This window comes from Marmota monax, unplaced genomic scaffold, assembly GCF_021218885.2.
Source record: "Marmota monax isolate L192 unplaced genomic scaffold, Marmota_monax_Labrador192_F-V1.1 WCK01_AAM20220418_F8-fsc00900, whole genome shotgun sequence".
Taxonomy (NCBI): domain Eukaryota; kingdom Metazoa; phylum Chordata; class Mammalia; order Rodentia; family Sciuridae; genus Marmota; species Marmota monax.
Genome location: NW_026693642.1, coordinates 110398 through 128260, shown reverse-complemented (window position 1 = coordinate 128260; position 17863 = coordinate 110398). Strand labels below are relative to the sequence as shown.

Here is a 17863-nt window from a genome sequence, read left to right as displayed (position 1 = left end):
AAATCATGTGAATCAAAGACATTTGGATCCATTATTTTTTTAATTTCACAAGGCTCCTCATATATCTGCCAATTGTATATATGTGCATGATATATGGACATATGCACATATAGACATACAACACATAACACAAATGTGCACACATAACACAATAGTAAAGGCCTTGTAGCTTTTCGCAGGTGAAATCTCCATTGCAATGTTTAAAAACTCCGCAGTTGATCAAAAATAGAACTGATCAGAAAAACATTAACCTAGGTCTGTAGGATCAAAATCATGAGCTCAAAAAAATGCAGAATCTAAGAAAAAGCATGAGTCCTAGAAAAAATGACTGGCCAGTAATTGGTAAATACTATACAATTTACTTTTTGGTTTAATCTAGTTTGAGTTCAGGTAAAAGACACCTTTACTCTTTTTTTTCCTTTGGGCCTCAGATCAGTCTCCTACTGAGCTTGCAGGCTTCTTCCATTTGCATTTCAACTTAAGTCCTGGCTGAGGTCTGGAAGGAGCAGGGAAAACTTCTATTCTGAACAGAAATCTCATGCCTAAGGCATTTTAACCTTGAGTCATAATTTTCAGGTTTGGATGTTGAAAATTATGATACAAGTTTAAGATACAATTCACAAAATTTCATACCTCTACATCTTGTTTTGCCAAAGAAAAAATTTTTCCTACACTAGAAAAATTTGCTCACACAAAACTGAAAACAGGATCTTACTTAATAATATAAAAGCTCCCATCAGAAGAAATCCCTTCAGGATCATTAAGCCATTTCCTTTGTTCTGAAGTTCCTATAGTAGTATTAAGTTCCAAAAGAGAACCACACACTACCATCTATATCCAAAATTAAGCTTTAAAAATTCCCAAGACTGTTGCTCTTCAATGTTATTTCAATAAGCCAGACCAACATCTCAATTCAACACTTTCCTTTCCTGAATCCTACACACTGAGGGGAACAGATACCACACCATGATTTACTATCCTTGCCTAAATGAATGCACTGATACACCTAGTGAAATCTTCCCAGGTTACCTAATTAAAAAATTGGTGAAAAAATAAAACTAAATGATTGGGAGTTACTTGCCAACTTGGAAGTAGAGTTCTTTAGCTTTCCATCCTAAAGTATTTAAGTTCTCTAGCATGAATTATCTGAAATCAAACTAAACAATTACCTAAACCCAACTTTTAAGTGCAAGATTGTGCAATGTTTCAAAAACCCATTCAGATACCAGATGTTACAATAAAACATCATCTTTTAGAACCACATTCAGCCAATCATTCCAAAAATAATCTATAATATCAACACATTATTGCCCATGTCTTAAAGGGCCAGGAACATATAGACAGACAGACAGAAAGGAGTTCCAGACTATGGCTGACAGACAGAAACCTTTGAAACAGACAGACCAGATAAGAGAAAAATCTCCCCAGGTTTCCAACACCCATTTAATTGTGACTCATATACCAATGGCACCATAGATGTCCCCACAAGTGGACCAGTTGTTCTCACAGAGGGGCAACCAGAAGTGCAAAATCTAGTGTCTTGGTGTGGCGACTTAACTGCATTCAGTGTCCCCTTTCTTCTTTTTTTAAGTAGACAGAGGTGGAGTAATCCTTACAGTGCAGGGAAGGAAGGCGGGTGTTCCCCAACGCAAAAGGGGCTTCAGCAGCTGCTGGGAGTCCCTCAGTCCCTCCTCTTACTTATAGGATTAGCTCCTCTGGTTTTGTCTGACCCTTGGCACCAGGCACACTCCATATCCCCTAACTTTCCAGTAGTCAGCTCTCAAAAAGTTAATGCTCCACATGCAGTTGTTTGGAGTGCGATGCTTCCCAAGAAAGCAGAGCAGGGACTCCTCTAGAGTCCCATCTGGGGTGCCAAAATTTGTAAAATTCGGTTCCTATCCTCAAAGCCAATTACTGCCAATTTAATAATGAGTTCAGGGTTTTAAGAAAAAAGAAAAAGGGAGATATCAAAGTTCTTAGATTCCCAGCAGGCATTTCCCTCTGCAGTGGGTGCACTCAAGCCAACTATGGGAAGAAAAGAAAACACAGCTTCTCTAATCTCGCTTAACAAAGGGGAGTAAATTTTATCCAAGTTCTTTAAAACACAGCTCAAAGGGGTGTAAGAGGTGAGAACAGAAAAGCTGGTGGTTCTATTGACTTTTGGTCCCTTTCAGGCAAGCAGGAGAAGCATCCCAGGGACATTTTCAGGCTAAAATTTAGCTAAAGTTACCTACACACATCTAAGGCAGATCAGAACTTGGGACACTGCATCTGTCCAAAGTAAAACAATGCCATCACACTTAACAGAGACACAGACAAAAAGCCAAAACACAGATTCCCTTTTCAGATTGCAGGCAAAAATGGAAGGCTCCCTTAGATTTGGTCTGACAACCCCAGATTGGGGGGAGTATCCCTCTCAGATTGGGTCTTATGACCCCAGATCAATAAAAACAGAAGTGGGGTGCTGGCCTCAAGCCAACTGGGGCCTTACTCTCAGACAAACAGATTGTGGGAGTATCCCCCTCAAATTGGGGTCTGGGACATCTCCCAGGAGCCTCAGCTGGCAACCCTATGGAAAGGCCAGTTGCCAGCCCAGAATACAGAGTCTACAGGTCGGGCCATAGTCAGAACAAAGCAGACAACAGACACACGAATAACAAACAAGATTCACTGGTGTTAGACTCTCTGCTTCGGGAGTTCTGGAGTCTGAGGAATCCTGGGCGAGCCCCCAGATGTTATGTCAGATTTGTGGGACTCCAGTAGACCTCTAGGAGCTGAATCTGATGCAAACACAAAGGAGTCTTTTTTTTTTTTAATATTTATTTTGTTTTTTTAGTTTTCAGTGGACACAACATCTTTGTTTGTATGTGGTGCTGAGGATCGAACCCGGGCCGCACGCATGCCAGACGAGCGTGCTACCGCTTGAGCCACATCCCCAGCCCACAAAGGAGTCTTTATTGCAAGCTCGAACCTGGACTCACAACCATTCCTGATGCAGTCGTCCTAGGGAGTGAGTTCCGGTCCTTTGTTCAATGAGATTTTATAGGTTTTGGGGGTACTCTATGCGTCACAACATCACACAGCAAATCATTCCATACCGCGGGAAAGTCAAACAGCAACTCTTAACATTGATTTTCACACTCAATGGCGGGAAAAAGTTGGGTAGGGGTGATTGGTTAGTACAAGAGGGGGATTCGTTTGAACTGATTGGTTTAGGCCACATGGAGTGTACGTGCTAAACTACATGATTTCCCAACATGTTATTAACCACCATAAACTACTTGGGGTCATCTGGCATTCCAGGTATTTTCCCTGTCTCATGCTGATTGGAGGTTACTAGGGGGGTTGCTATGGGTCCTCACCTAGCCTGACTGAGTCAGGGACACCTGGTGCTGCAGACCTCTCCTGTTATTTACAGACAAACAACTCAGCAGGGTGGGTGTGTGCTTAGAAGTGCTCTGTGTGTTTTTCCAAGGACAAGGGTCACACCCCCTCCTTGGACAGGCCTTGAGGTAGAAGCTGCTGTTATTTATTTATTTTCAAAAATGGAGTCACATCAGTTTCTCAGAGGGAAATGGGCAAGAGAACTAGATATTTTCTTGATTTCTCTAAATCTTTGAAGATTCCAGGAAAAAAAAGGTCCAAATTTTGACTCAGCCCTCACACCAGACCCTTGTGGTCTCTTATTGAGAGCCACCCACAGACAAAACAGGGCAGCCCCGAGAAGACCCATGCAGTCAAGTCCTCATCTGTGATCACATCTGAGGAGTCCTTTGACCTTCCCCTTTTTGTGTTTGTGTGTGTGGCATGGGGATGGAGGCAGGAATTGCAGGGGACCAGAAATGACAGGAGTAAATTATTCCATATTGAGTCTGTGGCAGAAATTTCATGTTTGTACCACTGGACATGGCTGGTAGGGTGGATATTAAAATGCTGAATACTATTTTGTTTCTTACTCAAATGTTTATCCTTAGACCTTATTCTGTATCCCAGTGTTACCACTGTATGGAGGCCTATGTATATATTTATATATACCTGATCTGGGTATAAGAATTTTAAATTGTGATTATTCTCTGTGGAGTCAGCCAGTATGACCAACATTAATTTTTCTCCTACATATTAGACAGTCTCTTTGCAGAATTCCATGCAGATCATCATGGAGCTACTTGTTAATTCTGTCTCCTTGGGGAATGAGCAAGTACACCACATAACCAACAAGAATATCATTGTTCTAAGGTTAGGTGAGAGTTCTGGAGAAGGGCCTTCACAGGCAGGATTTGGAGATAGCCAAGACAGGTTCAGAAGAAATACCCAAGTGTGGGTACTCCCCTAAATCTTGTCCCAGGAATTTACCACTTGTACGACTCACATTCCTATCCTCAAAAAATCTAGACTGCATTATTTTTCCCTGGCAATATAATAGGTATAAAAATCCAGATTACATACTTGTATAAGTTACAGAGAAAATATTTTCACATCATTTTAAATGTTTATTGGGCACTGAATATTTCTTTTCTGTTGCTACTCTTTTTGTTTTAGCTCCCTGCCCCTGGTAGTCCATTTATCAGTCATCTCCACTGACTTTTAGTTCTTTTACAAGTCTTAAAAACTAACACTTTTACCTCCAGTAAATTATTGACACAGACAGGAATAAAGGTTATGCAAACAAATGAAGTAAAAAGTAATCTACACTTTTTTTATTGTGCCATTAGCCCCTCCCTCCCCCCACACAAATCACTATAGCCCTATTAGTTAAGGAGTGTGTCCTCACATGCCTTCATAATATTTAAGTAAGAAATATCATTTCTTGCAACACTTCAGCCTTTCAATGCTGGTGGAATGTGATGTGACTCAAATATACCTTCATTCAGCCATGCTGCAGGGAGAGTGTACATGTGTCCTAGTGGGTTGCATCAGTATCATTGGGTTGTCATGACAATGCCACAGATGAAGTTAAATAGAAATTCATTTTTGCTAATACCAGACTCTGCATATCAAGGTGCTTGCTGGGATAATTTTCTTTAAGACTCAGTCTTTAATATGTAGATTGCCATCTTCTATTTCTATGTTTGCTTGGCATTTTCCTGTGCTTTTCGGTGTTCTTATTGCTGCTTTTTATAAGTAGAAAAAGTTAATTCGATTAGACTTTATACCAATTAATTGTGTTAACATTATTCATGGGGCTGGGGCTGGGTTCAGGGGTAGAGCACTCGCCTCGCAGGTGTGAGGCCCTGGGTTTGATGTTCAGCATCACATAAAAATAAATAAGTGAAATAAAGGTATTGTGTCCAACTACAGCTAAAAAATAAATATTTTAAAAAAGAATTATTCATGTCTTTAAGATCCATATATTAAAAAGAGTCACAATCTGAAGCACTAGGTATTCAGAACATCCATATAAGAGACTTGGTGAGAGGACACTTCAGCTGGTTACATAAACTAGTCTCCTTCTGAAGACGCACTCCCAGGAAAGGAAATACTGAGTGAAGGGATATGACCATGTAACATTTTAATAGCTATAGTCAGATTACATCCCATCATAGAAGGGCTGCTGAAGTTACATTGCCACAAGAAATCTCTATTTGTAGCTGCTTCTCTGCACCCAGGATTCTCTGAGTGTTAGCATTTTGGTTAATCTCTTGTCTATTTGGCAAATTGAATCACACTGTTTCTTTTGTTAGTTTTCTTCTAATTTCTCAACTGACAATCTTAAGTTACCTTTCAGTTGATTATCAGCTATTTAATTTTTTTCCCCTACATCATTCTCAGATTCTGGAAACTATACTGTGCTTTTCTGTAGCCTGTAGTCTCCAAGCAACTTGGTTTGACATAGGTCTGTTACTGAAGACTTCCCTTAACATGCAAAAAGGATAAAAAATAGTCTCTCAAGTCAAAAGAACCTCCTGGGATAGCTTCTCTAAGCTCTGTCTTTAAAATGGCAAAGAAACAATATTTCTCTAAATGGACATCCCTATACCAGGAAATCAGACTTTGAGAAGCTTAGAAGAAATTCCATAGGTTCTGTCCTGGGTACTTCTCAGTTCTGACACATGCTGCTGATAAAGCATCTGATATCTGGATGCCTGTGTTTCCTCATCTCTACAATTGGATGTTTTTAAAGGACTCAGTTGGTTTAACGAATTCTTGGGGACTATTGATAAGTAGGTGCTGTTTCTCCACACCTGACAAGACACCTTGAAGTTACTGTGTAGACACTGCTTAACCATTATTTGAAACCTTATCAATTTTCTTTTAGAAACTTATAACATTTTTATCATGGGCACTCATGTCATCCATGTGCCAAAATAAAATATGTCAACTCTTCCTTGTCTGCAATCCAGAGTCCAATTCTCTGAGGTTTCATGGTAGTGACAATAATTATATGCCCTCCTTGGCCTGCTTTTGCTCTGTGCCCTCATTAAAAACAAACAAACAAACAAACAAACAAAAACCTGCTGCATGCCTCTATAACCCATGTCCCTCTTTGTTTTGAAACACAGTGTTGTAGGGACAAAGGAGGTAAGGCACCGAAGATAGCAGGAAACAGTTTTATTTGGCTGTAGCCAGGTTCAGAGGGTATAGCCTTTGCTATAATCAATCAATCCCCTGAACCCCGAGTTCAGGGAGTTTATAGTTTTATATCCAGCCTGTAAGGGGAGGAGCGCAGAAGTTCACAGCCTGCAGAAGTTCACATAAAAGCAGCTTTTTCTTTCACTGTTCTGGGCATGTTAACTCTTCAAGGTCAACACCTGAGACAGGGAGAGCTTCATCTCCCCTTTCTTTCTTCCCCCTGCCAGCTGTTACCATGGGCCCATTTGTAACTTATCTTAAAAATGTAGAAATCTCTGTGAAGCCCAGCTCAAGGCCAGAGGTACTATACTGGGTACGTTTGTGAAAACTACTAAGGGGGTGTCCAGCACCTGGAGTGCTGGTATCTTCTCGGCCAGTGGCCAAGTAAACAGGTGACATGAAAATAGGAAGTTTATCTACATTGGACTCTTTTGCTGACAGTCCTAAAATCAGCCATGGTGAAGAGGGCTTTTCTGTGGAGAAAGGGGGTGCCGCTTCAATAGGATTTAGTGGTCTTTGCATCCTTCCAGATTAGCTTGTCCTATAATTGATAAACCCTGAATTGCTTACCATGTACTCAATATCAACCTATATTTTGGTATTTAAAGAGGTGCTGAGGTGAATTCTAGATGGTGTTTGCCCTTGATGTAACCCTGGATCCTGGAATGGGAACCTCAAGGTGACACAGATACATGAGAATGTTCTGTTTGTGTTATGTTATATAATACATAGGACTGGATTTTACATACATATATCACAAATCCTGCTTTTCTGAATAATTGTCACTTTCCAAGTCTGATGAAAATAAGGGATGTTGCAAGAATTTTGTGATCTGGTGGAGGGATTTTGGCTTTAGAATCAGACACAGTTCATCTTGAGTCCCAGCCCAGCTCTTTATTAGTTTTGGGAGTTTGTCCATAGGAGGAAACAGATATTACATCCTGGTCATTAGTTCTAAACCCCAATTGTGAGATAAGTTTGAATTTAATGTATTTAAACAATAGAGTCAAGGCCATGGAAGATCATGGTGTATGTGACCCCAAGGTCTTCAGACCCCATCTCCTTGTGTTTGCTATCTGATATCTGCAATGGGAAAGAACCTGTGATAAGAATCAAGTGGGAAAGACTAATCTACTTTTGGACACTTCCTGGTTGGAAGTTCCTGTTCCCATGGAGGGCATTGTTCTCCTACTTTTGGGGCCTGAGGAGAAATATTAGGAGACCAGGCCCTTGACTCACTGATATCAGGGGACCCATAGCTCTGAAAACTTGCCTACTGTGAACTGAGATATGACAGAGAGATTCACACTTGAGGGTGTAGTTCTCAAAATGTTACTGCTGTTTACCGGTGTGGAGTTCTTGCTTCCCCAATGCTGAAGTATAACACCAGAGAAGCACATGGAGGCAAGTTTAGAGTGGAAAGTAGAAGCTTTATTTATTAAAGCTTTATTTATTAAAGGACAGCAGAAAAGACTTCTCCGCGGAGGAAGAAGGGGATTCAAGAGGTGGAATCCAAGTTAGGGGGAGACCTTCCCTCTTTTATAGCTAAGGTCTTCTTTACCCTTTCCTGTGTTGTTCCTGGGCTTTGTTCTGTTATCTTGTAGTGATATAATGTAGGTGGGAAGACCCAAAAGGTGAGGGGCAGATGGGCCAGAGAAGTAATCTGGGCAGGAAGGGCCTGGGGCAGCTTTTGATTAGCACCTCCCAGTATGCTGGGACCTGCTTCATTAACATTTTTTTTAGAATGGGCTCTGGGCCTTGGGAACATTAACCTTTCAATTTCCCCAAGTGCTGCTCTGCTTTCCTGGGCTCCATTCTCAACATGGCCTTCATTTTCAATTTTACTCAATATTAGACCTGATTTACCTAACTACACTAACTACCGATCTTTAAATCTGGCTTCAAAAACACATACTTTATTAGTAGTATTTTATTAGTCACCTAAATGTACTATGCTGGGTTATGTTATTCAAATCAATTTCAGCTGTTTCTTTTTCCATTTGATAGACCCAACCTGATCTTTTCTTAAAATTGGGAGCCATCTCGCCACAAAGCCATGAAAAGATAATTTTACCTTTACTATAAATTACTGCAAATTCTGAACCTGCTTGGAATGCCTGCCTGTGCCTTGAACTCACCCCTGCCTGGCTCTCTGACCAGATAGCAGCCCTCTCTGAAACTTTAATGACACCTCATAAATATTGGCCTTCCCTGGCCAGATAACGACCCTCTCTGAGGCTCTAATGATCCTCATAAATTCTGATGTTGGGTCCAGCAAAAAATGTAAACTACCATTAGTGTGATGTTTGTCAGAGTTCTGTTATCTGTAACCTCCCTTTGTGTAACTTTCTGGGCTATAAAGCTGGGCTGCAGGAAAGCTGCTGCTATTGTCTTGTTTCCAGCGGTTTTGGGTGGGAGAAGCAGGCTGGCCGGTCAAAATAATAAGCTTGCTTTACTTTGATTTTAATTGGAGTCAGTGGTCTCTTCTTGCATCCTGGTCTAACACATTGTTAATGTGAATAATAGAAATATTTAAATTTCCCTTGTGCCTTACATGCTGTTTTCATTGAATGTTGTCGCTTTAGGAGGTTGCTTCCCAGTTCAATCTGCCTCCTAAGAAGAGCAGAAAAGTTAAATGAAATTTCATAGTAATTGTCACTATATCACTTTCAACCATGAATAATATACAGGCATATGTAATCCATAAACGGAAATTACATTATATGCAAGGTTAAATGAAAATGTTATGCTGGTTGGAGGCTCTGGGGTGCAATTCCCAGACCTCGGAAAGAAAAAAACACACACAAAAAAACCCAACAACAAACCACGATGCAACCAAGAACCTGCCATTCTGGCCTTATTCATGCCTGGATTGGACATAATTCCATATCAATCAAAAAGAAGGCTTACTGGGCTCATACTGGGGGTGGGTGGGCACCCTCCGATGCCCTGTCCAATCAGGAGCACTTCCTGACAACTGTCCAATCCTGTGTGCAGCCAGCGAGAAGGGGGCGGGCTTCCTCGATCTCTCCGGGTCCTTTTCTTCGGGTCCGCCATTCCTACTGTTCAGCTGCAGGATCGTCTGTTACGTTTGGAGTCCCCTGTTGTGGGTGCTCCGCGGGTGCTGTGCGGGTGCTGAAGATCCCTGGGTCGTAGGCTTGGTTTCTGAGCACGGGGAAATGGTGAGTGTGGCGTGGCATCCGGAGCCTGAGAGGGAGGCGGGCGGCGGGCGGCGGGCGGCGGGCGGCAGGGGGAGGGGAAGCAGAGACTGTTGGAACCGTGGCTGTGGCGGGAACGGGAGCCGGCCGACGCGACTGCAGGCAATCTCGCTCTGCTCTGCAGGCTTGAGCCTTCCCAGTACCCCCCCTCAGTCCCACTGGCCCTCCAGATGGCGAGTGTGCCCGGGACAGAACCGCGAACAGCCTCCCCCCCCCCCCCCCCCGGGCACCCTCAGCTCCCGGTTCTAACCCTATCTGGCCGCCTTGTGCCTGCAGCCAGTGTCTTCCCAGATGGTGGTGGCTGACTGGGGGCACGATTATCTTCATCCAGTCTCCACCTGCGGGTTTCCCGCGGGAGAGGAGGTGTAGGATATAGGGAACTCGCTTCTTCCTGAGCTAGCTCGTTTGCATTTTTACTTCATTTTTTTTTCTTTACTTTCCTTTTGTTTGTTACTGGACCATTGACCGGAGGGATACTTTAACCACTGAGCTACGTTTCTGGTACTTTTTATTTATTTATTTATTTTTTAGAAGTAGTCGGAAACAATACCCTTATTTTGTTTGTTTATTTTTATGTGGTGCTGAGGGTCGAACCCAGGGCCTTGCACTTGCTGGAGGAGCACTCTACCGCTGAGCCACAATCCCACCCCCCGCCTTTTTTTTTTTTTTTTTTTTTTTTTAATTATTTGAGACAGAGTCTAGCTAAGTTTCTGAGACTGGCCTTGTTATGGTTTGATTTCTCTAGACTTCTCTATCGCTATTAAATATATAATTCTAACATACCTGCAAATGGATTCGTGTGTGGATTTTGTTTATATTGTTATTCCTTGATGATTAACATAATGGTATAGTTTCATAATATGCATGGATGTCAAGTAAGGACTTCTCTCCAAAGCATATTTGGAGATCTTTATCATTAATTAGATGGTGAAACATTTCTAGGTCTCTGTAGCTCCTGTTTTGTTTAATGGTGTCTGTTTATGATCCAGAAACACACTGTTTTTGCTATTATGGCTCTGTGGCATAAATTGAAGTCAGATGTTTTGAGGTTTTCGGGTTTACAGTTTACAGAATTGCTTGCTATTCCATAAGACTCTGAGGGTTTTTTTTTTTCTTCTAGTTATGAGAATAATAATATTGTTATTTTGATCAAGATTATATCCCATCTGTAGGTGGCTTTAAGTAATCTGATGGCTTTTTTTCAGTCTATAGATGGCTTTAGTTTATTTAGTTTATTTAATGTAGATGGCTTTAGTTTATCTGTAGATGATTTTAATGTTTTCAGTGTTTTGTAATTTTTCTCATGGAAATTTTTACTTTCTTTTGTTAGACTTATTGCTAAGCATTTTTAAGTTATTTGCAATAAAACAACTTTTGGATTTATTTCTCAACAGATTCATTATTGTGGGCAAAAGTTATTGATTTTCATACTGATTTATTTATTCTGTAACTTTGATGCATTTGTTTATCACCAGTAGGAATCTTCTGGTGGAAACATTAGGATTTTCTAAGTTTAACCTTATGTCATCTGTAGACATATAATTTGACTTCTTCCTTTCCTATTTGTATCCCTTTAATTTTTGCGTCTTGCCTAAAGCTTCAGCTAAATTTATGTATTTATTGTACAGGAGTGGTGGGGGTGGGTGTCCTTTCTATTTTTCATCATTTAAAGGCACTGCATTCAGCTCTTCCCTATTCAGTAGAAAGCTGGCATTAGATTTGTTATGTAGCCTTTGATGTTGAAGCAATTTCCTTCTATTCACAGTTTCTTCAGATTATATATCTGGATGTGATATTGAATTTTGTCAAAGGCTTTTTTTTTTTTTTTTTTGCATCTATTGAGATGATCATGTGAATTTTATATTTGTATTTATGTGGTGTATTATATGTATATTGATTTGTGCTTGTTGCAGTCCTGCAATAAAAACAAGTTTATCATGCTCTATGATCTTTGTAATGTGCTATTAAATATGATTTGGTTTGCTATCACATTGAGGGGGTATTCATCTAAGTTCATTAGTTATATTGGTTTGTCATTTTCTTCCCTCAAGAAGTGTTCTTATCTTGCTTTGGTTTTTGTTTGGTAGTACTGGGGATTAAACCCAGTACCATTCAACTCATACAATCCCAGTTCTTTTGATTTTATTTTGAGATTAAGTGTTAAGTTTTGGATGTGAGGTGTCCCCCAAATGCTCACATGCGAGACAATGCAAGAAGGTTCAGAGAGGAATTGATTGGATTGTGAAAGCCTTAACCCTATCAGTGAATTAATTCTTGCATGGGATTAACTGAGTTGTCACTGGAGGTAATAGTGCATTGGGGTCAGGGCTTTGGGGTATATATTTATGTCTGGTAAGTGGAGTTTTTCTCTTTGTTTTCTCATCACCATGTGAGCTGTTTTCCTCTGTCACACTCTTTCTTTCCACCAAGATGTTCTGCTTCACTTTGAGCCCTGAGGAATGAAACTGGCTTTCTATGGACTAAAACCTCTAAGACTGTGAGCCCTCAAATAAACTCTTAATCCTCTATAAATGTGCTCGTTCTTTTAGTCACAGTGGTGAAATAGCTAACTAAAATGCAAGGTCTTGCTAAGTTACTGAGGCTGGCTTTGAACTTGTGATCTTCCTGGCTCAGCCTCCCAAATTTTTGGGATTATAGGTATGCAACACAGTTTGGGATTATAGGTATGCAACACAGCTGGTCTCCTGCCTGGTTTTTAAAATCATGATGATACTGGCTTCATAGAATGAATTGGGGAGTGTTTCTTATTTTTCTAGTTCGAGGAGTAACTTGAGGAGCATTGTGTTGATTCCTCCTAATGTTCTGGTAAAAGTTAGTATTGAAGTCATCTTGTCCAGGAGATTCTGTGTTGAAAAGCTTGGTATTATTGCTTTATTTGCATTACTTTTTTTTTTTTTTTTGCGGGGTGGGGATGTACTGGGGATTGAACTCAGGGGCACTCGACCACTGAGCCATATCCCTAGCCCTATTTTGTATTTTATTAGAGACAGAGTCTCACTGAGTTTCTTAGCGCCTTGCTAAATTGCTGAGGCTGCCTTTGGATTCATGATCCTTCTGCCTCTGCCCCCCTAGCTGCTGGGATTACAGGCATGTGCCACTGTGCCCAGCTGCATTGAATTTTATTGTTATTTTATGTTTTCAATATGCAGTTTGTTAACTTTGGTAGGTCATGCATGCCTTGAAATTTAACCATTTCTTCCAGATTTTCCAGTGTATTAGAATATGAGTTTTCTAAATAGTCCCTGATAATCCTTTCAATTGCATTGGCCTCTGTAGTGATATTGCTTCTTTCATCTCTAATTTTATGAATTTCTCTTTCCTATGATTTGTTTGTCTAAGGGTTTATTCATTTCATTAATGTTTTTCAAAGAACCAACTAGTTTCTTCATCAATCCTTTGTACTCTTTTTATTCTCTATTTCATCTCTTATCTTTATTCTTTCCTTATACTCAGTTGGAGAATAATTTGATTTTTGTCTTTATAAGACTAACAGATGTATTACTAGGTTATTTTGTTTGTGTCTTTCTGGTATTTTATGTAGGAACTCATAACTGCATTTTCTTTTTTTAGAACTTCCTTCATGGTATCCCAGAAATTCTGTATATAGTATTTCTATTGTTTGAATCTATGATTTTAAAAATTTCTCTCCTTATTTATTTTATGACATACACTCAAAAGTATTCAATCGCCATGTGATTGTATAGTATCTTTAATTTTTCTTGCTACTGATTTCAGGCAATAATGACCTGACAAGATACAAAGCATTGGTTGCACATTTTTCTCTGTTAGGACTTCCTTTGTGGCCTTCAATATGACCTATTTTGGAGAGAGTTCCATGAGCATGTTAAAATAAAGTGTGGTCACCTACTGTAAATTGAAATATTTTATAAGTACTTGTTAAGTCAATTTTGTATATAGTATGCTTTAGCTGCAGGCCATATTTTTTTCCTCAAAAATTAGGTCTGATTTTGTAATTGAAAGGTAAATTTGGTCATGTTTAATCAGTTTCATATGATCGTAGTGAACTTGGAATAAAAGCTGTGGCAAACCTATGAGAGTTGGACTTTGAAAAAGTGGAGTTGGTAATAAAATTATAGACAGAAAGATGGCTATCTAAATTGGATTTTGTCATGAACATATCTGCATATTTGTAAGGACAATCTAAAAATAAGTTGTCAAATATTTTCTTTGTTCTCTACTTATTTGTCAGGGTTGTGTTTTCCTATTATTGTTTGTCAGTGTGGCTTATTTCTCATAGAGGTGACTTGTACAATTGCTTCTGTATGAATATGGAAATGTCAGATGACAGCATTTTTTGTTTGTTTATCCCAGCACAAGGTTTTGTGTAGGTGTGTGGTTGATACAAATGAAGGCCTATGTTCTAGTGTAGATTAGAGTATTATCAACCCTAAGCTGGAGCCAATGCAAGAATGAGGAGACTGTAAAGTCCAGAGGACTGAATATTTGGTGAGATTGATGACATTGATCATTAGAGAAACAAGGTTTGATTTTGGATTAGATATGCAAGCGATTATACAAGACATAAATGCAAAATAGTACAAAGTTTTGGCTGAACAATGGAATTCTTAACATGTGTTAAGAGTATTCCTTAAGATATGAGAAGATTATTTTAATAATAATAAATGGCTTAAAACAATAACTACGAGAAAGAGTGACGATGTTCTTCCAAAAATAAAGATTAGAAACATACATTTGTGTCGGGTTTATGACTCTGTGGTATAGAAATTTCCTTGCTTGTGAGGTAACCTTAGTGTAATTCCTACCACTTCCAAAATAACAACAACAAATTAAAAAAAGAATTTTTTTAATTACAACATTTAGTTATACATATTAATTGTGTTTATTTTGCCAAAATTATACATGGTTCAATTTGATTTTTCCCTTTTAATCCTCATTACCTTCTTTTCTCTTCCATCTTTCCTCCTAATATTCTGCTTAGTCTAATCTACTAATCTTTCTTTCTCTCATTTATTTCTTTTCATTGGTACTTTATATATACAAAAATATGTAATTGACAGTGTTATATTCATATATGCAAATAACATTTTGTTCAATTCTGTCCACATTTTTCTCCATTCCTGTCCCTTCTTTTCTCAATCTCTAATCTCCCCTGTATATTTATGATATCCAATCACATTTTCCTAGTTTTGCTCTAGCTGACACATATGAGATAAAACATTTTACCCTTGATTTTTTTAATCTGTTTTACTTAGCATAATATTCTCCATTTCCATCCATTTACTGGCAAATGCCAATATTTAAAATTTCTTTATGATTGTGTAAAACTGTGTGTGTGAGTGAGTGAGTGAGAGAGAGAGAGAGAGAGAGAGATGGATGAAGAGAGAGAGAGAGAGAGATTTCTTGATGCATTCATCTATTAATGGGCATCTGAACTGCTTCAACAATTTGGCCATTGTGAATTGTGCTACTATGTATATAAATGTGAATATATGAAAATATAGTTTAAGTTACATTTAGTTATGTATATAGGGAAAATTGACAGACATCCAATATTCATGACTATTCAGACATGTTTTTCTCATACAAATATAAATGAGTCATAAGAAGAAAATAACAACACTTCACTAATGATCATATGTGTGTGTGTGTATATATATATATATATATATATATATATATATATACATACATACATATAGCCATGGCATAGTAATGTAAATGTTTTTTTATTATGAAAAATAATTTTTATTCAGAAACTATCACTTGCATTTTTGTGTGTCTCTTCACAATTTCTTATTAATTATACATGACTGTAGAATTCATTTTAGAATTGACACATTGTACAAAAATGGAGCACAAGTTTTCATTCCTCTGGCTATACATGGTGCAGAGTCACAAAAGTAGGGTAATCATACATGTGTATAGGGTAATAATGTTTGTCTAATTCCATCATCCTTCCCATACCCACACCATTTTTCCTCCCCTAACTCCCCTCTGCACAATCCAAAATTTATTCATCATTCCCCCCTCCCTTGTTGGATCATCATTGGCTTATCAGAGAAAACATTTGGCTTTTGTTTTTTGGCTTATTTCACTTAATATGATTTCTCCAACTTCATTCATTTATCTGTAAATGGCATAATTTCATTCTTCTTTAAGGCTGAGTAATATTCCAGTGTGTATGTGCACTGATTTTTTTTTTTAACCATTCATCTATTTAGGGGCATCTAGGTTGTTTCCATAGTTTAGCTATTGTGAATTGAGTTTCTCTAAACATTGATGTGGCTGTTTCACTGTAGTATGGTGATTTAAAGTCCTTTGGGTGCAAGCCAAGGAGTGGGATAGCTAGGTCAAATGGTGGTTCCATTCCAAGTTTTTTTGAGAAATCTCCATACTGCTTTCCATAGTGGTTGACCAATTTGCAGTCCCACCTGCAATGTGTGAGTATGCCCTTTTCTCCCCATTCTCACCAACATTTATTATTGCTTGTATTCTTCATAATTGCCATTCTGACTGGAGTAAGAGGAGATCTTAGAATAGTTTTTATTTGCATTTCTCTAATTGCTACAGATGTTGAGCCTTTTTTTTCTATGTTTGTTGATTGATAGTATTTCTTCTTCCATGAAATGTCTATTTAGTTCCTTAGCCCATTTATTGATTGGATTATTTTTATTATTATTTTTTGGTGTTATGTTTTTTGAGTTCTTTATATATCCTGGAGATTAATGCCTGTGGTAAAGATTTTCTCCCGTTCTGTATTCTCTCTTCACATTATTTATTGCTTCTTTTGCTGAAAAGCAGTTTTTAGTTTGAATGTATTCCATTTATTGATTCTTGGTTTTACTTTTTGTACTTTAGGGGTCTGGTTAAGGAAGTCAATTCCTAAGCTGACCTGGTGAAGATTTGAGCCTCGTTTTTCTTCTATTAGGTGGATGCATGGTCTCTGTTCTAGTGCCTAGGTCTTTGATACACTTTGAGTTGATCTTTGTGCAGAGTGGGACATAGAGGTAGAATTTCATTTTGCTTCATATGGATTTCCAGTTTTCCTATCACCATTTGTTGAATAGCTACTTTTGTCTAGTATGAGATAAGGTGTTTATGTGCGTTTCTCTCTGTGTTTTCTATTCTGTACTGTTGGTCTACATGTCTTATTTTGGTGCCAATACCATGTCATTTTTGTTACTACTGCCATGTAATATAGTTAAGGTCTGGTATTGTGATGCCTTCTTTTTCACTCTTTTTGCTAAGTATTGTTGTAACTACTCTGGGCCTGTTAATTTTCAAAATGAATTTCATGATTGCTTTTTCTTGTTCTATGAAGAATGTCACTGGAATTTTAATAGGAAACAATTTTGGTAGTATTGTTTGCCCTTTTTTATTGGCAGTGGATTTGACTGTTCTCTGCCTCCTGTACAAACTTATGTCTTCTACTTTCTGGTAAAATATGCATAAAATTAAATTTACTTTTATAACTCTTTTTAAGGGTAAAATTCAGTACCATTTAGTGTATTCACAGTGTTGGAAAACATCAGAACTATCTAGTTCCTGATATATACAACAACCAGTGCCTTCCAACACCCATTTCCATTTTCTTCTTCCCTCATGGCCTGGAATGACTAAGATACATTTTTTTTTTCCAATGCATTTGCTTTGTCATAAAATTTAAAATAATTTGACCTATGCAGTATGTGGCAAGTTCCTCTAATTTATTTCCCTTAACATAATGCTTTCAAGGCTATTTTTGCTATATATTTTAGCATATTCTAATTAAAGTATTGATGAGTAAAATTCTTTGTGGACATACCAAATTTTAGTTATCAGTTGTGGTTTTTATTGTGTCATTTGAAGTATTTTGGATAAATCCAGGTGCACTCTACTACTGTACTGACCAACATTTCCAGACCTTTTTTTTTTTTTTTTTTTCCCCATTTTGAGGCAGGGATTCCATAAACTTGCTCAAACTTGTGATTTCCACTTTCTACCCTCTAGAGTTCCTGGGATTCTAGGTTGCACCACTATAAGTGACAGTTATCAGTGAATCTGCTATTAGATATTTGGGTTGTTTGCATCTT

The 17863-nt window shown here is 38.4% G+C and overlaps 1 protein-coding gene across 1 annotated transcript in view; it reads left to right on the top strand.

Moving 5' to 3' along the window:
- Window positions 1-9588: 9588 nt before the first annotated feature.
- Window positions 9589-17863, top strand: part of LOC131424754 (zinc finger protein 260-like) — a 100497-nt gene continuing 92222 nt past the window's right edge. Inside the window, exon 1 of the mRNA XM_058584079.1 lies at window positions 9589-9752. Within this exon, the coding sequence (XP_058440062.1) occupies window positions 9750-9752 (3 nt within the window). The 5' untranslated portion in view covers window positions 9589-9749. The remainder of the gene's footprint in view (window positions 9753-17863) is intronic.